Below are 25958 nucleotides of genomic sequence, written 5' to 3' on the forward strand. Positions count from 1 at the left end.
TCCCATTCCGGATCTGATATCTCATCCATCCTGCCTATCTCCTCCGAACCTGGACAACCTGAAGCTGACCGCTTGGCTGCTCCAGTTCCACTCTTGATCAGGACTCCCGGTATTTCGTCACCTGTTAAGGCTATCCTGGTGGCAGCTCATAAACCGTCCACTAGGAAAGTGTACCGCAGCAAGTGGAAACGGTTTTCTTTGTGGGCGGAGCGGCAAGGCCTGAATCCCTTCACAGCTCCTCTTCCTTTAGTGCTTGATTTCTTAACCACTCTTTTTAACGATGGTGCCAGCAGTTCCACAGTCAAAGTACAACTTGCGGCAATTTCACATTATCACATTGGTCATGACTCTAGTCCACTTATGTCAGCCAAGTTGTGTAAAATTTTCCTTAAAGGTACTTTCCTTCTCAGGCCCCCTGTAAAACAAGCGGTTCCTCCCTGGGACCTTTCCTTAGTTCTCCAGGCCTTGACCGCCCCCCCCTTCGAACCAGCGGCTACGGTAGATCTCAAATTCTTGTCTTTCAAGACTGCCTTTTTAGTAGCCATTACATCAGCCAAGAGAGTTTCAGAGCTTCAAGCATTATCAGCTAAACCTCCTTACTTGGTCTTTCATCCAGACCGTGTTTACCTCAGGACCAACCCGTCCTTTCTTCCTAAAGTAGCTTCTGAAGCAAACATTAATCAATCCATTAACCTCCCTGTTTTCTTTCCTAAATATGAAAACAAAGGTGAATACAAGCTTCACTCCTTAGATGTTCACAGGCAACTTAGATTTTATCTAAACAGAACGGCTGGTCATAGGCAATCCGACCAGTTGTTCATTTCCTTTGCTAAATTTAATTTGGGCAAGCCAATTTCTAAAGTCTCTCTGTCTCGCTGGATTTCACAATGTATATTATTGGCTTATCAAGCTTCAGGAAGGCCCGCACCGGAGGGTGTACACGCCCATTCAACCCGGTCAGTATCTACTTCGGCAGCCTTTAAGGCTAGGATTCCTCTAGATGATATTTGTGCAGCAGCCACGTGGGCTTCATCTCATACTTTTATTTCCCACTATAAGTTGGATCTTGCATCTAGGGGTAGAGCATCCTTTGGCTCCGCGGTGCTCCGGAATATCCTTCCATGATGGCCGCCCAAGATTCAGGTAGCTGGGGACTCTGTCCCACAGGTTGCAGACAAATGAATCTCCTACTTCAGATTTAGAAGTTATGTACTCACCATAACGTTCCATCTGAGTAGGTGTATTCATTTGTCTGCAACCATCCCGCCCTCCTATCCCCCTGGCCTTTCAGTTTCCTGCATATTATGTGTTACCCTTTTCAGGGTGTTCTTGCTGTTGGCAAACTCGATCTGAGGTCATGAGGGTAGAGCAGGGCATTATGGGTGAGGGGAGGAGCTGAGAGCTTGGATCTATAGCTGGTAAACCATGCCGGTTCGGATCCGATATCGGATCCATAACCCACAGGTTGCAGACAAATGAATACACCTACTCAGATGGAACGTTATGGTGAGTACATAACTTCTAATTTATGCCTAAGGTAGTGTCCAGTGTGGCCCTTAACCAAACAATTTATTTGCCTACTTTTTATCCAAACCCACAGAATAAGGGTGAGAAAATTCTGCATTCTTTGGACATTCACAGACAGCTACGCTTCTACTTGGACAGAACTAAAGCTTTCAGAAAGACTTATCAACTTCTAGTGGCATATGCTGCAGCATCACAAGGAAAGCCTATCTCAAACAGACTATTTCAAAGTGGATAGGCCATTGAATTCGTTTCTGCTATTCACAGCATGGCAAATCAGTGCCGAAGGGCATTAGGCCACATTCAACCAGAGCAGCAGCCACTTCAGCAGCCTTCCTCAGAGGAGTACCAACCAAAGACATCTTAGAGGCTGCAACTTGGAGTTCAGTGCATAAATTTACAAAGCACTATCACTTACCTCTCTACTCTAAATCCAGGGCAGGCTTTGCCACTGCAGTTCTGCAGGGCCTTATAGCTTCTCCTAATCCTATTTAGCTCCAGCCTCCCAACCTTAGCTTTGGGATTCAACCCAATTGTAATGACTGCAACAGTGAAACACGATGAACATAGTACAGTTGTGTACCTACCATAAATGTAGATGTTTGAGTGTATTCAGTGTTGTAGTCCAGGTTACCCTCCCACCATCCCCCTTTCTTCTTTGCTGGGACCTAATTGTACTTTTCTACTCTATACAACCTATGTGGTGTATTTGCTTGTAGATTAAGGAAAAGTTCTTTTTTGGGCATGCATGCTTATTGGCATAATTTAGCCTACCATTTTAGGGGCACCTGACATCTGGGGCAAGAAAAACTGAAGAAAATGGCGTTGGCTGCATCTTATATACCCCAGGCGCACTGACGTCAGGGAAGAGGCGACAGCAACCGACGCCGGACCTAGACTTTGGAACTCAGGCCGACTGCGGGTAGCCTGCCAGCAGGATAACCCAATTGTAATGACTGCAACAGTGAATACACTTGAACATCTACATTTATGGTAGGTGCACAACTGTACTTTACCTTCCTGTCTAGATGGCATCATTCGTAAAGCTTATTGTCTGGGAAGTCTATTTGGGGAACTGAAAGAGGTTCTCTGCCTGTTGAGCCAGGTGCGAGTTAGACTCCAGTTGAGCTAACATGCTAGTAGTTTTTCATTACTTCTCAGAAGTGATTTCTAAGGGCCTTGCCTTTTCCTCTGTCAGTGTGCATCTTTCCAGTGTCTGACTGAATGCCCTTGACCTCCTGTTCTTAGCTAATTTTATTTTAAAACTATCCCTCAGGATTGACCCACTGCCTCTGAGGATAATCATTCTTCTGGCTTGGGATTTGATCTTTGTTATAGAAAAGATGACCATACCGTCTTTGGAACCATCCAGTTCAGCTAGGCCCAAAGTTCCTTACTTTAAAGTATGTTTCTTTTGTAGTACGATGTCTATCTTCATGGACCCCCTACACTGTATTCTGTAGGGATCAGATGTCTCTCAGGACCATCTGCTCTTCTTGCATAAAGTAGTTTTTGAGCTGACTGTGTTCGTCCAGCTCCCAGTTTTTCAGTCCTAACCCTCAGATTAAAGCAGAAGCAGTTCTACTCTCCATTGGCATGCACATGCAGCTCTGGTGGTATACTAACAGCGCTACAAACGTCAGGCATTCGTATCTTTGCATTTCCTTGTTTGCATAGGAAATACAGTAGAGCACTATCCAGAAATATTTCAACTGTCTGGCTAGTTGCATCACCTCTTATGACCATCTTTACAGTATAACGGATGGTAGAGTCGGAGCAACTTCTACAAAAGCAGCTGCTACCACAGCTGTCTTCAAGAATGGAGGTATGAAGTATTTGGGAGGCAGGCACCAGAAACCACAGTTTACACATTTTCCCAAGTGCTACAACTAGAATATGTCTAGAAACAGAACAGACATTTGCTGCAGCAGTGAAAGGGATTTAGCAACTTTCCCTCTAGGTCTGGATTCAACGCCCCCTACTGCTGTTTTTTTTCATGTCATGTTGTATACAGTTGCAGTAATGATTCTGCAGTGACCCTAGCAGAACTGTGTGAGTAACTTAAGACAAGTGCACCTTTAATTTGTTATGCATTAAGTTGTAAAAGCCTGTTGTACTCATTTACTTAGTGTTTGATTTCCAAAAAAGAAAAAAAATAGATATTTGAGTAGAAATATCTCTGCTGCAGTGAGAGCTACACACAGACCTCTCCACTATTGTTGCTATGCATTCCCTATGAGCTATAAATAAATCAGATATGAGGGAGAGGGTTTTAGCATTGCTAGGACATTTTTTGTGTATAGTTATCTAGTTATTTGGGTGTTTTTAGTTCTCATAATTCCCCTCTCTCCTTCCTTTTGGATTCCTTCACTGTGGATTACTTGTGGGCATCTTCTTTGATAGTGTTCAGGACCTTCCCTTTCATAGCTCTCAATGAGTTGGGGACAGATCTCAAAAGCAGTTGATACTAATCTAGATATAACCACGGATATTTTCAAAATGTTAGTACTATTAACCTAATTTAGGCATTAACAGAGTAAAAGAATTTGAATTAATATATATTTTATGAAGTAAAACGTCTATAACTCTTAATTGTCTCTATTTGTTAAGTGTAGTGAACCACCTTTTCTCTAAAAGTTACCAGTTTTGGGAGGATTAAAAGGGTCATAGCTAAAAGTTGGGTCAGAGTCCAGAATGTTGGTGAAAATGAGGGACAGTTGAGAGATGTGCTCTGCTACCAGATGGTTCCCTTTCTCTTGTATGTTATATGTAGTCATTTGGTGGTTTTGAAGGCTCATAATTTCCCTCTCTCCTCCCTTTTTTTGATTCTTTCACTGTTGATTACTTGCAAGCATCTTGTCTGGTAGTGTGTCAGGGCTTCCCTTTCCAGAGTAGTCCCTTTCTTGTGGCTCTCTTGACTTACCTTTACTGGATAATGCCCTGGATATGGGAAGTAATGCCAGGTGAAGGGAGCATTGGTTCGTCTTTGAAGATGTCCTTCTAGTCCAGTGTTGCAGTATTCTACATGTAGGTTTACCCTTCTTCCTTTCACGTACGTCCGGCCAGTATTCCAAACTTTTTCAGTCCCTCTAGAAGCGTCGAGTGTCTGACGTGGCTGCAGGACCGTGGGCCATAAAAGTAACGTTTGCATGCACCAGCCCTCAGAAGTCTTCAGCCACCAGTCGTATGCCAGGTATTCCTGCTACTCGCTGACGGGTTTGAAATAATCAGATAAGTACCCCGTTGGGGAACCTTTCAGTCCTTCTCTTTTTACTTAGTCTGTTCATGTCATCCAGAAGGGGTAAGTGTAAATGTGGCCAGCAAATCCCCCACAAAGACACCCACAATCAGTGCCTTTTTTGTTTAGGTAAGGAACACGACCACAAGAACTGCCCTATTTGTCAGGCGTTCGTCCCTAAGACCTTATGTCACCATTTGCATACTCTGAACCTTTTATCTAGAGAACCAGTGGTTAAAGCAACTTGCGTTAGGGATGGGAAGTGGGTTTGATGCCCCGTCAGATCTGCCTAAGAAGAAGACCAAAGCCATGCCTCCTAGCTCTTCTGCTGCGCCTCTACCACCTGTACCTCAGCCTGTGGCCGACATCGGCCTGGCACAGGAATCAGCTTCTGCCAGGATAAAGCGGGTACCTATGAGGAAGCTGTACAATATCGAGCAGACGGCACGTCCATAGAGGTTTTACCGGTGTCTGCCTCAGACGCTGGAGGGGGCAGTGCTCTCTGTGGGCCCATTGGACTCCGCCAATCCCATCCCTTCGTCTGACTCGAGGCCTTCTCCTAGCCGGACACCAGATAGACTTCTCAGAAAGAAACAAAAGACAAAGCATCTCTCTCCACTGCCTGAAAGCATGCCCGATTAGCAAGCTTTCAGCCAAAGCCTATTCAATGCCTTCATGGCCCTACATCCTACTATGACAAGAAGCCCTGGCATTGTCCCTCCTGTCTTAAGTCCTAGGCCCGAAACCTCAGAATACAGTATGGAGGGATGAAGAAGAGGAAGAACTTTGACTTCTCAGAGGACTCCCTTTCATATTCCTCACAAATCTCCTCTCTCCTGGGGTATGGATCACCAGAGGAAGAATCCATCGAGTCTGACTTCCCCAGTTGAGGATTTAACCTTTGAGGAAACTATCTGTAAAATGAAAGACCACTTTAAGTGGGAATCCAGTGACATGCAGAAGAGGTTCTATGACCTCATACAGATGGACTTTCCCAGTCCTCCTGCTTTCCCTCCTATTCTGCCATGTTTTCTGGATGCTATTTCATCAGCATCCCTTAACCCTGACTCCTAAACTCCAGCCCCTCGCAGGGCTGATGGATTCTACAGGGTCCCAGAATCAGAGAAATTTCTCCTTAAGTGCTCTCCAGCTGACCCAGCCACTATCTCCATTTCCATTGATGGGGCTTCCAAGCTGCTTCCTATCACCACCATTCTTCCAGCTGACAAGGACAGCAAGACAATGGAATGTCTGGGGAAGAAAATCTACACTTCAGCCTTCAGTCTTTCAGGGCCACAATTTACCAGACTCGCATGGCCAAGTACTCCTTAGCCCTGCTGGATAAGGCCACTAAGGAATTGGCTGACATCCCAGACTGTGCAGCCAAAGCATCTCTGTTCTCCCTGCTAGCTCTCACCTCTCAAGTGAATAGACACTCCATAAGGTGCATCTGTGATACAGCTGAAGCCTCAGCTAGGTCAGCTGCATCAGCTTCTGTTTTAAGGAGATACTCTTGGCTATGTCTACAGTCCCTCCCTGACAACTTCAGGGCTAAATTGATTGATGCCTCTCTAGATCATTCTGCCTTGCTTGGTATCAAAGTAGCTGACCTCTTCAAGTCTCTACAGCAAAAAAGCAAAGAAATGCAAGACCTAAAACACCTGCTAGTTTCACCCATTCCCTAAGTTCCATAGGAACTACCCTGCCAAAATGCAATTCATTAGAAAACCACCTCACCCTATGGCTCCCACCAGGCCCAGGAGATCTCCTAGAAAGCAGGCCCCTTCTGGCTAGAGCTTCTCCAGCCACCAGCCAGAGGCCTCCCTTTCAAGATAGGGCAGGTAGTGTCTGACTACCTGCCAACCTCATTACCTACCCCTCCTACCCCTGTCTGCCCTTCTCTCTCATTGTCTCCCTGTATGGTCCCACATTACCTCAGACAAATGGGTTCTTTCCATCATCCAGAATGGTTACTTCATGACCTGGACCCCCCCAAGTAAGATTAGGCACTCCACAGCCACCTGCCGGTCAGCTACTCCTCCTGCAACCGGTACTGCAAGTTTTGCTGACTCAAGGCAATGCCTCTGGAAACAAAAGGAAGAGGGATGTTCTTCGTGTTTCACTGTTGCAGTCATTACACTTGGGTTATCCTGCTGGCAGGCTACCTTCAGTCGGCCTGAATTCCAAAGTGTAGGTCCGGCGTCGGTTGCTGTCGCCTCTTCCCTGACGTCAGAGCGCCAGGGGTATAAAAGATGCAGCCAACGCCATTTTCTTCAGTTTTTCTTGCCCCAGATGTCAGGTGCCCCCAGAAGGGTAGTCTAAAAAAAATATGCCAATAAAACATGCATGCACCAAAATATATTATACCTTCATCTACAAGCAAATACACCACATAGGTTGTATAGATTAGAGAAGTTCCAGCAAATGAAATGGGGGATGGTGGGTGGGTAACCTGCACTGCAACAGTGAATACACTCAAACATCTACATTTATGGTAAGTGTACACAACTGTACTATGTTCATCGTGTTTCACTGTTGCAGTCATTACACTTGGGTTGAATCCCAAAGCTATGGTTGGGAGGCTGGAGCTAATATAGCATTAGGAGCGGCTATGAGGCCCTGCAGAACTGCAGTGGCAAAGCCTGCCCTTATCCTGTCTTACCTGTGTGAACTATTGCAGACAGGTCTGGCCTACTCTTCTTTAAAATCACACTTGTCTGCAATCTCTGCCTGTCTCCCTCTGGATCCACCCCTAGCATCCAGACTCTCTCTGCCAAACTCTTCCTCAAAGGGGTACTTCACCTGAGACCTCCCAGGAAACTGTCCCCTCCTCCCTGGGTCCTTAACTGTGTACTAGAAAAACTCACCTTGGCTCCTTTTTGATCCAGCAGATAAAGGCTCCCTAAAATTTTGCACATGGAAAACTGCTTTATTGGTGGCTCCTACCTCAGCCAGGAGGGTCTCAGAGCTACAAGCTCTAATGGCTACACCACCTTTTCTGGTCTTCCACCTTGACAGGATTACTCTCCGGACTAACCCATCCGTCTCACCCAAGGTAGTGAATGACCTGTCTTTGAACCAGGCCATACACCTGCTCACCTTTTTCCCCAATCCGCAGGGGGATGGTGAGAGAGTACTTCATTCCCTAGATGTCCATAGACAGCTTAGGTTTTAGCTACATAAAACCAAGTCCATTAGGAAATCTGACCAACTGTTTATCTCCTTCAACCCCAGAGCCCTAGGGAAAGCAGCGACCAAACAGACAATTTCATCCTGGATCTCCATGGCCGTTTCCTTCTGTTACTTGTACCATGGGAAAACCTTGCAGGGCAATATTAAAGCCCACTCCACCAGAGCAATGGCCTCTTCTGCAGCTTTCTTTAAGAGGCTAGACACCAACACAATCATTAAAGCAGCTACTTGGTCCTCAGTGCACACTTTCACCAAGTACTGCAAGCTGGACCATATCTCTAGGGTCAGGGTGGGGTTTGCCAGGGCTATCCTTCACGAATTCCTGGAAACGTCTTCCAGACCACTACTCAATTCACAGTGAACTTTGGCACTCACCCACATGTAGAGTATTGCAACACTGGAATAGAAGGAAAGTTGTGTAAAATCTTACCATAACCATAGATGTCCTTCTATTCTATGTTGCAGTATTCCTTCCCCTCCATCAGGATGCACTTGCTCTTCTGGATGGGCTATGCCCTACTAGGACTGGCTCCGACTGGGGATTTCTGTTCTGAGGGCTGGTGCATGCAGACGTCACTTTTATGGGCCATGTTCCTTCAGCCACATCAGACGCCCGACACACATAGAGGGACTGAAAAACTTTGGAATACTGGCCGGATGTATGCGAAAGGAAGAAAGGTAAACCCACATGTGGAATACTGCAACATGGAAGGCTTTCTAAGCTAGTATAGTCCAGTTTTCAGGTTATTGCTGAATTCAGGGCTGTGTTTACAAATCTGTGTTTGCCCATACCTTACTTGGAATGAAGGAAGTTTCTCTGTTCACCTGTGAGAGAGGGGAGCTTTGAGCAGCCTATCTGTCCCTAGAGGAGTGGTTTCAGCCCAGAAATTAGTAGTTTATTTGCCATTTTGGGCTAATTTCTATCTCTTTCATTTCCCTGCTATAAAAAACGCATTTGCTCGGTTTTGCGTACCAGGCAGTGCCGGTTAGCTAGGATATAACTATTCCCAGCTCCACAAAGTCACCTCTTCAATTTTTCCCATGGAACTAGACAAACTTTTAGCTTAAGCACTCAAGCCATTCATTTCACAGCCCGGCACTTGCTCAAAATTCATAGCAAGCACTTATAAACCCTAGCACTAGACCCGCCTATACTATACAGAAGGAGAAGGCTCTCTATTCGACCTTAGCAGCCATTCAGTAAAACAGTTCACTGTACCTATCCAGGCATGTCCAAAGGGCAGTTTCAGGTGTACTCTCCAGTCCAACTGGTGAATCTGGGCATTTTGAGGCAATGTTACAACTGCCTCGTGTACACAGACAGCCCTCTCCTCCTACCACCAAACACTAATACATGTGAGAGATGCAATTATACAGCCAAACTGGAGGTTAAACTCTCTCAACCAAGACTGGATCAGACAGTCAAGAGGAGAAGGGAAGTACTTGCATCGCACCACCAGTCTCACATAGACCCATTAAACCAGCACCGGCAAAAACACACACAAATACACAAAAACATACTCTGAGGCTCTAAATAAAAATCTGCAAAAGCAACAGAGACCTCCAAAGCAGACATCCAAGCAACCTCCACCCCCCCCACCCCCCACACAAACCATGAAACACAATTCACAAAACCAGTGTGCCATGCAGTCACAGCCCTTAAGGCAAAATAACATACCCAACATACTAGTAATAGGTGACTTTATAGTCAGGCACACCGACGTCCCACTCACTAGGCTGAATAAGGAGAAGGTTACTGTTGGCTGCCTGTCGGGTGCCAGGATCCGCCACATAACACAAGCACTCAGGTCACTCCAGAACAAGTACAAATACGACTCTCATTGTCCATGTTGATGTGATTGATCTGAGCCGTACCTCCCTGGACTACATGAAAAGAGACATTGAAGAGCTCTCTGATCACATAGCCCAGGTCGGTATGACCCTGACCCTGAATAGCATCCTGCCCTCACCAAGAATGATACCACGGTATAAAGAAAAAATTCTCAATTTCAACAATTGGCTAAGTTTTTTGTGTCATTCAAAGGGGATCCCGTGTCTGTCTGCCTGGGATGACATGCTCGACCAGCCACGCTGCTTCGCTAGAGACAGCTTGCACCTGTCATCCTTGGGTTTTCAAACACTGGCCAAGGCTCTTGCCACCCCCATAGTGCCTTTTTTAGGCAAGGCTCAAAAGACAAACCCGCTGCCGTAAGTTGCACAAGTAACAAAAAAAATTAGGGTAATGCTACTCAATGCCAGAAGTCTAAACCTAAAAATGCACGCACTCGAGGCACTCCTCAGTATGGAGAAAATCGATATATGTACAGTAACAGAAACCTGGTTTAAGGCTCCAGAGAGCACCTCAGCACTTTCAGGCTACAATTCATGCCATACATTTCGGCCACAGAACCAGGACCGAAATACCAAAAGCGGGGGCATATCCATATTCATCAAGGAAATCCACGCCTCCAGGTTAGTGGCACAGCACGATGCTTCAGAGATCATCCCTGTGCAACTAACAACGGGCAAAACTGCAATTCAAATTGTAGCTTGCTACAGATCACCCACCATGTCCCAGGACCCCCATTCCGCATTTCTGGAAACACTGGGAAACATCAACATCCTACCAAACACCCTAATATTGGGTGATTCAGTTACCCAAACAACTGGGAGAACTACTCAAGTACTAACTCCCTTGCCCAACATTTCCTAGAATTTATAAACTCAAACACCCTGGATCAACTGGTCAACACTCCCACCAGAGGTGACAACATATTGGACCTGGTCATCACCAACATGGGCAACCAGTGTTCCACACCCGAGGTCAACCCCTCACTGGTTAGATTAGACCATAAACAAATCATTTTGGATATCCACATTCCACCCCCACCCCCGGACAAGGAAACCACCGTGAAAACTTTTCAGAAGCAAACTTCACGTTACTTAAGACCGAGGTGGAAAGTTTCAAAGCCCTCATGCTAAAGGATAACACTGTCCAAACTGCAAAATCCTTTTCTAATGCATTCTACGGGCACCTACAAGAATGCATGGATCGTGCTATCCCAAGCAAAACCAAGACTCACTCCTCCAAGAAAAGGAAACCAGTCTGGTGGACCCCTGCCATAAACAAGTTTTACCATAGAAGGAGGAAACTAGTACAGAAAAGAGTAAAATCCCAAGAAAGGAAGACATCCCTGATCAGTATCAGCAAGAAACTACGATCCCTCATAAAATCATCCAAGGCGAGCTTTGAAAGAAAAATTGATAAGGACTCCAAAGATAACCACAAGGCATTCTTTAGCTATGTCAGGAGTATGTGACAATGCTCAGATCTGCTCTGAGTTAGTGCAGAATGGCACAAAATACACTGAACCAACTGATATCGCCAGCATCCTGGCAGACAGGTTCAGTGCAGACTTCACCTCCTCTCATTCCCAAAAGGGCCCATAATCATAAGAGAAGAATGTAGAGCCCCTGAAATCACAGACAGGTTAAAACAGCCCTCTCCGAAGCCAAACACACAGCATCAATGGGTCCCAGGCTGCATCCTACACGAGCTCAAAGACGAACTAACCCCTCACTTAAACACACTTCAAACTCAACCTCTCCACAGGCTATGTACCCATAGAGTGGCGCACAGCAACGGTTATTCCACTCCACAATGGTGGAGCCACAACAGTCCCCGGGAGCTATCGCCCTATAAGCTTGACTAGCTTGGTCTGCAAGGCTATGGAGCGCATCATCATGGAACTCATTAACAGAGACATTGGGAACCTCCAAACATTGGACCCTACCCAGTTCGGTTTTGTTAAGGGCAGATCATGCCTCTTAAACCTGCTGGACTTCTTTGAGACAGTTACCAAGGCTATAGATGAGGGAAAGGTGGTACACACAGCCTACATAGACCTCGCAAAGGCCTTCAACACCATTCCCCATTCTGGTATTATAGACAAGCTCACTAGCCTGAACATAAACCCCTATGTCACAAGATGGGTTGCCAACTGGCTCACAGGCAGAACCCACATGGTGAGAGTTGCGGGAGCTAGGTCTGACTCTAAATCGGTTACAAGTGGTGTTCCCCAGGGCTCAGTCCTAGGACCCCTCCTGTTCGGTATATACTTCTCAGAGGTACAGGCAAGCACAGGAGGACTATAGCTGACCAAGTTCGCAGATGACTGCAAACTAGAGGCTATAATTGATTCTCCGGCTGACACAGACATCTGCCAAAAGGGTCTCACTGAGACAGATACCTGGTGTCAGACTCATGGCCTCAAGCTAAATGCTAAAAAGTGCATAGTCATCCCCTTTGGAAAAAACAAAGTACCCACAAACTACAACTTAGGTGGTAGCCCCCTAAATACAGAAGACGTAATAAGTAATCTGGGGACCCAAGTAGATAGTAATCTCTCCTTTGATAATCACATTGCCAAATGGTCAGAAAATCCTGTGTGACCCACCTAATCACAAAAGGGTTCACATCCAGATCAAAAGAGGTCATTGTGCCTTTCTGCTCATCACTCATCAGCCCCATTTGGGATGTACCTTGCAAGACACCTACAACAGCTGGAAAGACCACAAGGGGATCACTGGCCTCAAACAGATGCCCTATGCAGCTCGACTGAAGAACCTCCAGCTGTACTCTGTTGCATACCACCTACTCAGAGGTGATCTCTGCCTGACATACAAGGCCATGTCCAAGCCAGAATTGATGGACATGCTCCACTTAAAGAAAACCATATCTCCTCGAGCCACACGCTCTAGGGATGTAAACCTCACCACAACAATAAATAGGACATGCTGGAGGGATAGATTGCTGTCCCAGAGACTTCCCATGCTTTGGAACAAGATTCCAATCTACATTAGGCAGAGCTCCTCACTAACACTCTTCAAGAGAAACCTTGGCGAGTGGATGGGAAACGGGAAGTTTACCCCAGGGATCACTTCAGTGGCTCTGCTGGACAGAGGCACAGGGAACTAATCTAAGGCGGCGGCGAAAGCCAACACATTCTGGCTAGGCTTCTAAATGCCTTAGAGCAGATAGCCTAGTACCTACCTATGAACCTATAAGGACATCTATGGTTATGGTAAGATTTTATACAACTTTTCTTTCTGTCCATATTAGATGCCCACCAGTGGCAGAAATCCCATCAAATGGAATGTAACTGCAGAAAGTGCTACTTCTGCTTAGGTAGTATCTGTTGGTCTGTTATGGTGAGTTTCTGACACAACTGTACTCTGAGAAGCTCTATAACCTTTTAAAAGTTTTTATGTGATTAAATTAAAGAAAATATTTTATGCCAGTGTTCTGCTGATGAATAATATCCGTCTCTTTCCAGATTCTGTATTTGAGCAGATACTTTACTCCAGTAGTGAAGAACTTGCTGAAGCACGAGCAATATTGCACAAGGTGTTGTGTCGTAAATTATACAAATGTGTTGGGCAGACACAACCCAAGGAAAATATAAAAATTCAAAAGGTGAGTTTAATGTCTTTTGCCAGTATATCATTCCAAGATGTACAGAACTTCATGTTTTGAATTTTTACGTATAACTTACAAAGTTGTTCAATCAGTAATTGGTAATTTCTTTCTATCCTTTTTACCTGCAATATCATAACTGTATCAGTTTTGACATTGCATTTTTATTGAAATTAATTTTTTAGAATAAATTATTTAAAGTTTTAGGGGGTAAGAAAGTTTTATGTCTGTCTGATTAGTCCATTGTTTTTTTTCCCCTGTGGTGCATCTGTTGTTCCTTAGTTGTCTGAGAGTGCTTCCTGTTTCACTTATACTGCTGCAGATAGAAGAGAAAATGCCCCAGCTAGTCCTTACCTTCCAGCATGGAGTCTCTTCCTCTTTGGTGGATGCCTATCTTGTGTCAAAAATTTAGACCCCAAAGTTTTAGTAACAAGTATTTGCAGTAACCTGATTTGTATCATCCTTTTATTACAGGCTAATAAAGAAGCAGAAACTGCAATTCATTTTCCCCATTGCAGTGTGCTTCCTTTGATCCCCAAAACTGAAGCAGAGGTTTGTTTAAACATATATAGGGACCATCTTACCAATGAGATACCATTTGGCTTTTGTTGTTAACCTGTTCGTAGAAGAGGCAGTTAAACAAAATTGAACAGCTACCCTTATTTAGCTCCTGGCTGAAAATATGGACAAGATTTGAAATATCAGAGAATGATGTTGTTGTGTCTTTCGGCTTTTCCCGGTTAGGGGTCGCCACAGCGGAACTCCGTTCCGCTAATGATTGACAGTAGATTTTTACGTGCCGAGTTGCCAGCCCTGACACACAACCTTCAACGAAGGTACGCCCATTCACGCATGTCTCCACACAGAAGACGCTTTAGCTGAGAATCGAACAGGACATCTTACTGTGAGGCGACAACACTACCGCAGCACTATAGGAGCTTAATTAGTGGAGCCAGAACATATCCTCAGGCATTACAACACACTTGCTTGTCTGAGCTGATTTTTTTTTTAAGACTTGTGAAACTAGACTTATCTAAAAAGCAACCCTTGCTACTAACTGCTTGAGAATGTTTTGCTGTATCATTGTTTGAGATGTTCTTAAATTCTATAATAAACATAGTTCCTTCTGGTTTTAGCATGAATATAAGAAATTAGCCGCTGAAGTAGCTGCTTCTGAGCCACACACCCCACCTGATGTAAGACTAACTGCCGATGACTTCATAGTAGATGTGAGTACAGATATTGCTTGATTTCTGTAAAATTGAAACAGAATTGTAGATGTGTTTTATAGAAATGAATTGGTTCCTTGAGCAGTAAACTCCTCTGATATTATAGGATTTTTTTTTTTAAATTTTTTATGAAAATCCGCACATTTCAATAGATGCAAATACTTCACTAAAATGCTTTTGTTGACTGCGCTGGATGCTGGTCATTGGTTCTGCAGTGAGTGGAGTGCTGGTTTGTGCAAGTGTGTGTGTGCATATTTATGTATCTTTAGTATGTGCATGTGGGGTTTTGCACATAAGCTATTGATATAGTTGTCATTCCAGTGTGCCATGACAGTAAAGCCTCTTTTAATGCACTTTGACATGATATTGTAATGTAGCATTTTTTTCACAGACTTTACCTTTTTCGTGATGCTTTTTAATATTGACCCTTAATTTAGGGAAAGTCACTCAAGCAGTAAATCTTAGCATTTGAGCTTGCTTGTCTACAAGTCTGCTTCAGCCTGGTCTTAATCTACTGCTGTGCAGTCTCCAAGTCTTTTGGATTTCTAATACCATGACGGGAATGGACCCCATTCCTAAGTCAAAGTACGATTAAAGTTCATGAAATTAGTATTGTTTCACTCTTTGATGTCAGCCAAAAGTGCACTTCGCAGCACCCGCAATGTGCTCAGTAATGACTCCTCCTGCAATTCGTGCGGTGTTACATGAATTGGTGACGTATCTAAATACAATTGTAAATTTGTTTTTGTAAGACCAGTTGCTCCTCCTACTATTGGAACTGTCTGGGTATCTTTCTTCCACATGGCTCTCGTTTCTGCCTGCTGATCCAAGTATTTTATGACTTTGCGTCTCTCTGTACACAAGACACTGTACTCACTGGGTGTGGTGGTTTCAGTGATCAATGCTACTTTTTTCTTTTCTTGGACCACTATGTCCAGTTTTCTGGGATCTATCTTTTGAACTGTTGGTATTGGGTGATCCCATGTGATATAAACTTCATCATTTTCTATGATTCTTTGTGGCTCATGTTTCCAGTGTTTTTCAGCCACTTTGATACCATAATGTTTGCACAGTCTCCAGTGTAACAGTCTCGCCACATTATTATGCCTTTCAGTATACAGTCCCTCTGCCATTAGTGCGTCGCAACCAGCAACAAAGTGTGTGATTGTTTCCAATTCGGTGTTACAAAACCTACATATGTCTGTTTCTCCTACATGTTCAGTGGACTTTGTATACCAGTGTGTATGTAGCCCACTATCTTGGGCTGCCAGTATTAACCTTTAATTTTTTGATGTGAATTCACCTCTCCTTAACCATTCCTGTGTTCGTTCTTGATCAACATGAGGCTCTTCCAGAAGTTTTCTATACTTGCAACTATATTTACGTTTTTTCCACATTTCTTGTCTTCTCATCTGGTCCTTCACCTTATATTCTTTCTTTTGTGTTTTAGCACATTCAGTTGCTGCCTGGTTTTATCGACTTCTGGTTTGGTTTCCATTCCTGCTTGACGTCAATATGCTTCTGCTAAATTAAGCAGAGAGACGTCATCTTAGATTTTTTCTCCTCATGTTTCAAAACTTTCACTACATTTGGATCTTGTGATGTCAGTAGATATGTGTGGAGTCCCACGATTGCAGATCTGTACATGTAATCAATTTCAAGGAGGCCCGTCCCACCTTCGGAACGGGGAAAATATAATCTTGGTATACACTTATTTTTATAAATCATTTGGCGAGCATGAAAGCATCCTCCTTGTTTTAATATCCAATCTATCCAACACTTTTTGGGGCCAGTCAATCACTTCAAAACTATAAGTTAGGACAGGAAGAGCAAATTGATTTATAGCTTGGTTCTTGTTCCTAGATGTCAGTGCTGTTTTCAGGATTAATTTGAGTCTTCTAAAGTACTCCTTACTGAGCTTTATTTACATTTTTTCATGTTCTGTTGTTGGTCCATCAATTCCCAAGTATTTATCCACTCCCTCTTGCTCAAGTTCTTTTATATCACAGTCTTGTCCCAAGCTGATGTTTTCCTGGTGCTGCAGGTTTCCTTTTTTAAAGGTTGCCTTTGCACATCTATCAAGACCAAATGACATTCCAATATCATCTGAAAAGGTTTTGACAGCCTGCAGCTGTGCTTTTAGTTCCTCACCTGATGAGCTTATACAGTTTTAAATCAACAGAGAAGATGAGACGTCATTAGATTTTGTTGTTTTCTAGAAGCCAAATTGTAGCCATTGCCTACACTTTTAAGTAAACAGTTTAATGGATTAATGGCAAGGCAGAATAGTAATGGTGACAGAGAGTCACCCTGGAATATCCCCCTTTAAATTTTTATCCCTGGGATAATAATCTGTCCTTTATCATTTCTCAATTGCAAAGTGGTCTGCCATTGTTTCATAGTTCCTGTAATGTAGTCAGTATCTTATACATTTTTAAGCACTCTTTTATCCATGAATGTGGTATACTATCAAATGCTTTTTTGTAGTCAATCCATGCCATACTTCTTCCCCTTCTTACAGTTCTCCACTATAACTTTGTTTAACAACAAATGATCATTTGTTCTATATGCCTTTCTTTTATTGCTTTTTTGTTCTACTGCCATAATTGAGTTTTCTTCTAAATGACTATAAACTCTGTTGGCATCAATTCCCACGTATAGTTTATACGTCACTGGAAGACAAGTTATTGGTCTATAATTTTTAGGGGTAACATGCAGGTTCACTCAAGTAAGGGCATTGTTTTTCCTGTTGTTAACCAGTGTGGTGTGTGTTCTGGGTGCGCATATAAATAGTTCTTACTCATGGCTAAATCCTCGTACAAAGAAGTTAATACTTTAAGCCAAAAGTTAGGTACTGCGTCTGGGCATGGAGTTTTCCAGTTAAGAGGCTTTTCTCAACAATCTCTCTGGCTGTTATTTCATCCCATTTCATATCCTGTACCTTTAAACTTCTTATTCTTTCTTTTACTACTTCTATCCATTTAGCATCTATATTATGTTCCATGAGATCTTCATTGATACTTTTCCAAAATGTATCTACTTCTTTTTTTTTTTTTTTACGGTCTTTCAATTCCTTTTACCTTATTTCCCAATTCTCTATAAAACTTTTTTGGGTCATCAGTAAATTGCTTATTTTTTTGCTTTTCCCTTATATTTATCTTCATATCTTCTAAGTCTTTCCACCTGTTTTGAAATTTTTAGTTTATCTCCAGTAGTGCATAATAGATCCTGGTCTGTTCTAATACTGCTCATTGTTTTTATCACATCTTTCTTAGTATTTTTTGTTGATCTATTCCCTCTTCTGTAATCTTCTAACAATAACACTTGTCTTAGCTGCTTTATAGTTTTCTCTATTCTATATTTCCATGATGGTATTCGCTTTCACCCCCTCTTTTCCCTCGCTACCCTGTGTTCCTGTGGTAGAACATTTATCAGTTATTAATTTAACAGCACAGTAATCTATTCTGTTTACTACTGTTAATATCACATGGATCTTTATTGACAGTCCTAATTACTGTGTTTGTTTTATCAAGTTTCTGACTTTTGGGGTTTTAGTAACCTTCTGCAGTCTATTTCTCTCATTGATCTTGATAATATCTGTCTTTGTCTACTAAATCAAGCAACTCTTCACTTAACTCATTTTCTTCCATACTGAGGGCACATCCCTTGTTTCCATTCCTGTGGGCATTCTATAGAAAGTTCTATAGCATCTTCTTCTGGCACATTCTTTTCAATTTCATCCTGTGTCATCACTTGTTCTGTCATATGGGAACTCACTGGCCTATCACTCCTCAACATTGACTGCATCAGAGTTTCCACAGTTTCCTGTTCCTTTCCTTGCTGTCTAGCTTCAAATGAGCGTTTATACTGGTTTCCTATGAAAGGCTCCAAAATATCTTGATATGGCACCTGACTAATTGTTCCACTGGTTTCTCCTTAATTTGGATATCCATTGCTCTCTCCTGTTGTGGTGCATTCTGTATTCGATTTTCTACACTGAATTCTTCTCTTTGCAGCTGCTCCATAACCTCAATTTCTATTTCTTTGACTTTTCCATTACTAATCTCTTTTTCTTCTTTTCCTCTTAGTCGTCTTATTTTTTTGTATTGCAAAGATGTGAAGTTGTTCAATCTCGCCATTCATTCTTCACTAATGGGTTTGAGCCGATACTCAGCTCCGGCACGGCCTTTTAGCAAAGCTCAAAGATTACCAGTAGCTCGAGACCAAGCCCCTTATCCCATGATGCACTGCTGGAATTACCTCAGGTCTAGTTTGCCGTGGCACTGATCTCTTGGTTTCCAGCGTTGCTCGAGACTTTTTGTGGGATATTCTGCATATTTGCAAATTTTCTTAATTTTTTCTTTTGTATATATATATATATATATATATATATATATATTTTTTTTTTTTTTTTTTTTTTTAGATATATTCTTAGATATAGTTAGACTGTTCTTTAGAAGTGTTCCCCTTTCCCTTTTATGGCTTTTACTTCTAGCCACGTTATTCGTGACTTTTTGCTTCTTGGCCCTTGGCCTGTAGTAGTGTAGACTAGTTTAGGAGGTTAATATTCTATATTGTATTTTGTATATATATGTAGAGTAGCCACTTTGGGCTTTTGTTTGTGATGGTGTGTTTTTTTATCATAGCAGTTGTTGATAGTTCTTCGTAGTTGTTAGTTTTTCTATTTATAGATATTATGTCTGAGGATAAAGAAAAACATCTGAAGTCTGGCTTTAAAAAATGTCCAGACTGCAGACAAAAAATGTCTGTGACAGATGCACATGTTCAGTGCACTTATTGTTTGGGTGAGGTGCACCTTCAGGAGTCCTGCAATATCTGCCACTCTTTTTCTACTAGGGTGCTGGCTGAGAGGAAGAGAAAACTTATAGATCGAGGTCTCCTTAAGCACCCCTTTGGAGAAGCTTTGTCTGACCAGGATGGGGCCAGCAAATCTTCAAAATCTTCCTCGGAGTCTAAAGCAAAAAAATAAAAAAAAGTGGAATATACTGTGACTTCGGCTCCACAGCCTTTGGAGCCAACAGTCTGCTCTTTTCAGAGCCGGGACTCTGTCTTGGAACCGATCTCAGACACTCCCTCTTCTCCACTTCTCCAGTCGGCACCATCAGTGCTTTCTTCCAGGTCCTCTGTTAGCCTTTCAGATTCGGATATGGATCGACTGGTACAGAAGCCATTAATGGCACCAGGCCTGTCTAAATTGCTGTCGGCTCTGACCCAGGCATCGGAATCGAAGACCACACTTCCTGAATTGAATACTCCTCCTCCGAGCCGTACTGGTCCTTCGGAGCCGGAGGAGGCTGACTTGATTGTAGAACCCTTGGAGCCAATGGCTGTTCCAGTGTCATCAGCTCCATCTGCTCAGACGTTCTCGGTGCCGACCGGGGACTCTAGGAGCCGACGCTCCCCTGTCGGATCCAGGAAGGATAGTCGCACTGACTTGTCAGTGCTGACTCTTCCTCTCAGGGCTTCAGCTTCGGTGAGCTCGGCTCTTACCTCAGGCTCAGAGCCCACGGCATTGGTGCGGGAGGGGATCACGGTCCCTTTGGGTCCGTCGACTCCTCATCGGAGCAGTGATGCTTTCGAAGCAATGAGGCGAGTGTTGTCACCAAAGACTTCCTCATCACCAGGTTTGGCCTCTTCTTCCCTTAAAGTGTTTGTGTCTGCTTCTGCTACCATCGGTCACCCCAAGGGTAGAGACCCAGAGCCTCAGGTAGCCCCACTGGGCGCTCCCTGCTCTTATGAGATTTCCCCAGAAGTTCCCACTGAGGAAGTCCCCAGAAAGAGACTGTGCAAGAGGAGGCACTTGGACTCCCCACAGGAGTCCTTGACATCTGACACCGACTTGGATGAGTCAGAAGGGTACCCTCGATCCCCCTCTGAGGACATCTCCTTTGCAGAGATACTGGAAATCCTTAGGCAGAGGGGTGATTGGCAGTCCAAAAGCCGTAGTGAGGATGAGTCAGTTCTTCTGAAGGCTTTCAGGTCTCAACCTTCCATCTCCTGGGTGTCTCCACCCTACAGTGAGCTTATGCAATTGGTCTCTCATAGGGCGTGAGAGTTGCCGGAGTTAATGGAGCCTGTCCCTCGAAGGCCTAATAAATTTATTTCTGCCCCCGTGGATAAATCCTTTCTGTCTAAAGGAGTTCCTGTTGATGCCATAGTGGTGGCGGCAGCCACCAAGAAGGAATTGTCTGAAACTTTAGTGTCTAGCCATCCTCCTAACAGAGAGTCCAGGATCATGGATAGATATGGGAAACGCATATTCAGTTCAGCGACTTTCACTCTTCGATCACTAACTATCTGACCCATTTCACCAGACTGCAAAGAGATCTCCTTAAGGAGCTGGGAGATTCTTTTCAGGGGACTGTAGCTACAGGCGTCTCTGACAACGTTTCTGCCCAGCTTACTGCCCTTAATTCCATTGTGAACTCATCCATGCGTCTCATATCTTATGGAGCTGATGGTTCGAGTAGGGCTGCAGTTACAGGGATTGCTCTTCGCATGCATGCCTGGATGCGCCTCTGTTCCTTTGCGGAGCCTTTCAAGTCTTCATTCATAAACACCCCATTTGACAGCTCATCCTTGTTTGGGCGAAAGGTAAAGGAAACATTGACCACGTGTGAACAGGAGGGAAAGACTCTGCCGTCGGAGTCCGTTATTTCCACCCCTACTCGGCCTTATCCCAAAGGCCAAAGGGGAGGGAAGGTGTGGTTCCGGAAAGCCCAAGAAGCGTTTCAGGACACTCATGTAGAACCCCCCCCCTTCCAGGGGCAGAGGAAGAGGTGGTAATGGAAGACACTGCCCTCGCGGCAGAGGGTTCCACAATACCAGAGTGACAGAGATCACTTCTCTGGCCAACCCTACCAGCGCTCCTGAGAGGAGGCCTGACTGTCCTGCTCTGGAGACGGTCGGGGTTCGCTTATCTTTGTACCCAGAAGCCTGGCTAGGTATTACAAACGACAGATGGGTACAAAGCATAATTTTCAGAGGGTATTTTATACCGTTCTCCGCTTCACCCATTCCCGTCAAGAGAATTCCAGATGTTCCACCCAGTTACAGGGAACAAGCAACCACAGAGGTCCGCAAGTTGCTAGATAAGAGTCATCCAGCCAGTCCCAGCAGACCAAACGGGATTCGGAACATACTCAAGATTTTTTTTGGTTCCAAAGAAAACAGGGGACGGAAGACCCATTTTGGACCTCAGCAGATTGAACCAATTTGTGAATAGAGAGAAGTTTCGGATGGTCACGCTTCAGTCCATACTTCCCTTTTTAGGGGAGGAGAGTTGGATGTGCTTGATCGATCTCAAGGATGCGTACTACCACATAAAAATGGCCAGACCATCCAGAGATCATCTGCGTTTCTGGCTGTGAGCCAGTCACGATCAGTTTCGAGCCCTGCCCTTTGGTCTCACAACAGCCCCCAGAGTGTTTACCAAATGCATGGCAGTGGTCACGGCTCACCTGAGGCGTCTAGGATTCCAGGTGTTTCCGTACCTGACGATTGGCTCCTTACCTCCACCACCAGGCATCAACTGTTTCAGGCAACAGAATCCACTCTGACACTCTGCAACCACTTAGGCATTACGGTCAACTTTGAAAAGTCTGCCTTGTCGCCATCGCACCATATCGTCTTTATAGGGGCAGAGTTAGACACTTCAACCACCACTCTACATCTTCCAGTCGAAAGGGTATCAATTCTTTGCCAACACATCATTTCATTGGTGTCAAAGAACAGAGCTCCAGCCGCAGAGGTCTTGAAAGTACTAGGTTTGATAGCGGCAGCAATTTTAGCCATTCCATTGGCGAGGATGCATATGCGGATTCTTGATTGGCTCCTGTTCACTCACCAGGAATTGCCAGTGAACCATATGATTATGGTTACAAACTCTTGCAAGAGGAATCTTCAGTGTTGGTTGACGTCTCTACATGTCACAATAGGACGCCCCTTTGTACTCCCCCCTCCAGTAGCCACTGTGACCACGGACGCTTCCCTGATAGGGTGGGGGGGCATTTTCAGGGAAAGACTGCCCAAGGCACATGGACGGCTCAAGAGTCAGATTTACATATCAATGTTCTAGAGATGAGAGTGATACTTCTGGCGTTGCAGTACTTTCAGGACTCTCTTCCTCTAGGGACAATTGTCATACGGACAGACAACATGTCAGTGGTCTGGTATTTGAACAAACAGGGTGGGACCAAGTCTTACCCCCTTTGCCGAGAGGCCCTCGGGTTTTGGCAGTGGGCTGTGTCATCCCAGCACTTTCTGTTGGCAATGCACATCCCGGGGAGATGCAACGTGATAGCGGACAAGCTGAGCAGGGCAATTTTGTTGCCACACGAGTGGTCCCTGAAACAGGAGATTGTGGACAGGATTTTCCACAAATGGGGCCAGCCTTGCTGCGATCTTTTTGCCAGCCATATCAACACCAAATGCAGAAGCTATTTGCCCTGATACCCCCTCCGGGAGAACCCCCGAGGGATGCACTCATACACGATTGGCCCCCGGGTCTCCTCTATACATTTCCCCCAATTCCGCTGATACCCAGATTTTTACAGAAAGCAAAGTCGCTGGGAAGGACTGTCATTCTTATAGCCCCTCATTGGCCTTGGCAGATTTGGTTTCCATATCTTTACCATCATCTCTTGGAGAATCCATGAATCCTGAACCCAGTTCCAGACCTTCTGACACACCCGTCAGGGAACCTCCATCCTTCCTTGCAGTCACTGAAGCTAACTGCTTGGCTGCTCCAGTTCCCCGTATAGCCGGGCTTCATAATCTTTCATATGACACAAGTCAAATTTTGTTGGCCTCCCACAAACCTTCCACTAGAAAAGTGTATCGTAGTAAGTGGAAGAGATTTTCCATTTGGGCTTCTAACAAGAACCTTGATCCTTACCAAGCTCCATTACCTTCCATACTGGAATTCTTGAATGAGATTTTTCACGAAGGAGTGGCAGCTGCTACCATTCGGGTCCAGTTAGCAGCTATATCTAATTTTCATCTAGGTATTGATGGACTAAATATTATGCAACACCAGTTATCCAAGGCCTTCCTCAAAGTTACCTTTCACATGAGACCTCCAGTGAAGACTCCTTATTCTCCCTGGAGCTTGAATTTCGTGCTATCCCTTATTATTCTTCCTCCCTTTGAACCAGCATCATCTAGTTAGCTCAAGTTTCTGTCATTGAAAACTAATTTTCTAGTGGCCATTACTTCTGCCTGCAGAGTGTCAGAGCTTCAGGCATTATCTATCAAGCCCCCCTATATGATTTTTCATCCTGACACAATATCCCTTAGGACTAATCCTTCCTTTTTGCCTAAAGTATGTTCTGAGACAAACATCAATCAAGTTATTGAGTTGCCAGTTTTATCCCCCACCATACCAACAAATTAGAATACATGCACAAACTTGATGTTCACAGACAGCTTACATGTTGTCTGGACAGAACAAAAGACTTCAGAAAGTCAGACCAGCTTTTTGTTTCATTCTCTGAAACCAGAAAAGGTAGAGCAGTGGCTAAAATAACCTTTTCTAAGTGGCTTTCAGATTGTACCACCTACACTTACTCATCTGCTAATAGGTCTTTGTTGCATAAAGTGAAGGTGCATTCAACCAGAGCAGTGTCTACTTCTTCGGCCTTTCAAGCCAAGTTACCCCTTGATAATATCTGTGCTGCAGCCTCTTGGTCAAAGCCTCATACTTTTTATCACTCATTACAAAGTGGACAAGACCTCTAGGGACAGGGCTTCCTTTGGTTCTACGGTCCTGAAAAATGTACTCCCGTGAGCCACCCAGGATTTAGGGTGCTAGGGACGCTACTCATCAGTGAAGAATGAACGGCGAGATTGAACAACTTCACATAAAGAAGTTATGTACTCACCATAACGTTCCATGTGAGTTGTTCTATCTTGCCTTCATTCTCACATCCCTCCCTCCTTCCCCCACCTGGCTGACAGTTGACCTGGAGACTGACTTCATCCTGGTTATTCAATGTTTCTTCCTGTCTGGGGAGATTAGTCCTCTTACTAGCATATGGTACATGCAGCAAACAAGATCTGAGGTAATTCCAGCAATGCATCATGGGATAAGGGGCTTGGTCTCGAGCTACTGGTAATCTTTGAGCTTTGCTAAATGGCCGTGTCGGAGCCGAAGATCGGCTCCGAACTCATCAGTGAAGAATGAAGGCGAGCTCGAATAGCTCACATGGAATGTTATGGTAAATACATAACTTTTTTTCCATATCTGGATTCCTTTCCCTATATTTTTCTTGAAATATCTTTGGTGCTGCTCTTTTTGTATTGGTTAGATGTCTTTCCCTTCCTATGTTGCAGTATTCTTGGTGTGGGATTTCTTGCCTTCAGGCGGCTACTACATCGGCTCCTATACAAAAGCTTCAGCTTGGCTGTTGCTGCTGCGTGGGACATCACACGTAGGGCCATAAACCAGGGACCTTAAGTATGACGTCTGCACGCACAATCCACAGAACTTTTCAGCCGCAGACGACTTTACATCGTACGATCGCTCTTCAGACGTCGGATCAACTTTAGATAAGTAACCCGTTGGGTTTTTGCATTTCTGATTTTTTTTACCAGTCTTTCGCATTGCTTAGGCTTGGTTGTTGTAACTTTCAGCTGATGTCAGGGAAAAAGAGAAAGTGCCAGCACGGGTGCCAAATTCCCCATAAGGACGCCCATGACATATGCGTTTTCTGCTTAGGCTGGGAACATGACCATAACACCTGCCCTATTTGTAGTCGTCTTGGCAGCTTTAAACCTTTACTTAGAAAACCAGCGCCTCAAATGGCTGGCTCTCAGGATGGATCCTGCTTCGGAGGCTGCCCAAGAACCTCCACATAAGAAGGCCAAGATGCCTATGCCTTCATCGCCTGCTGCTTCACACCCGGACGCCCCCCCAGCTACAGATGTAGGAGTTGAGGAGCGCTCGGCGGATCCGTCGGCTCCATCGACCTCCCTCGTGGAGGCCGATGCACATCCGACGACCGGCACGTCCATGGAGCTTTCTCAGACACAGACGCCTGTCGATGTTGAGGGGGAACCAGACTTGGTGGTTCCTTCGACTGGAAGCCAGACCTCTGATACAGCCGCTGCCAAACCCAGCTCTAGACAGACTGCAACCAGAAAGAAGCAGAAAACAAAACACATTCCACCTGCTTCTGATGACCCTTCAGACTGGGAGGCCTTCACCTCTCCTCTTATGCAGGCATTTATGGCCCTTAGGCCTTCTGCCTCACCCCCAACTACGTTGCCTCTGCTAAGC

The 25958-nt window shown here is 44.5% G+C and overlaps 1 protein-coding gene across 1 annotated transcript in view; it reads left to right on the forward strand.

Moving 5' to 3' along the window:
- The window catches only part of SAMHD1 (SAM and HD domain containing deoxynucleoside triphosphate triphosphohydrolase 1), a gene marked incomplete in the record, with an annotated part of 1343678 nt that overhangs the window by 967552 nt on the left and 350168 nt on the right, over positions 1–25958 (forward strand). Inside the window, 2 exon segments of the mRNA XM_044090179.1 lie at positions 13291–13430; positions 14567–14659. Of these exon segments, the coding sequence (XP_043946114.1) occupies positions 13291–13430; positions 14567–14659 (233 nt within the window).

This window comes from Protopterus annectens, chromosome 12.part0 (assembly GCF_019279795.1).
Source record: "Protopterus annectens isolate FY-2018-M chromosome 12.part0, PAN1.0, whole genome shotgun sequence".
NCBI lineage: Eukaryota > Metazoa > Chordata > Ceratodontiformes > Protopteridae > Protopterus > Protopterus annectens.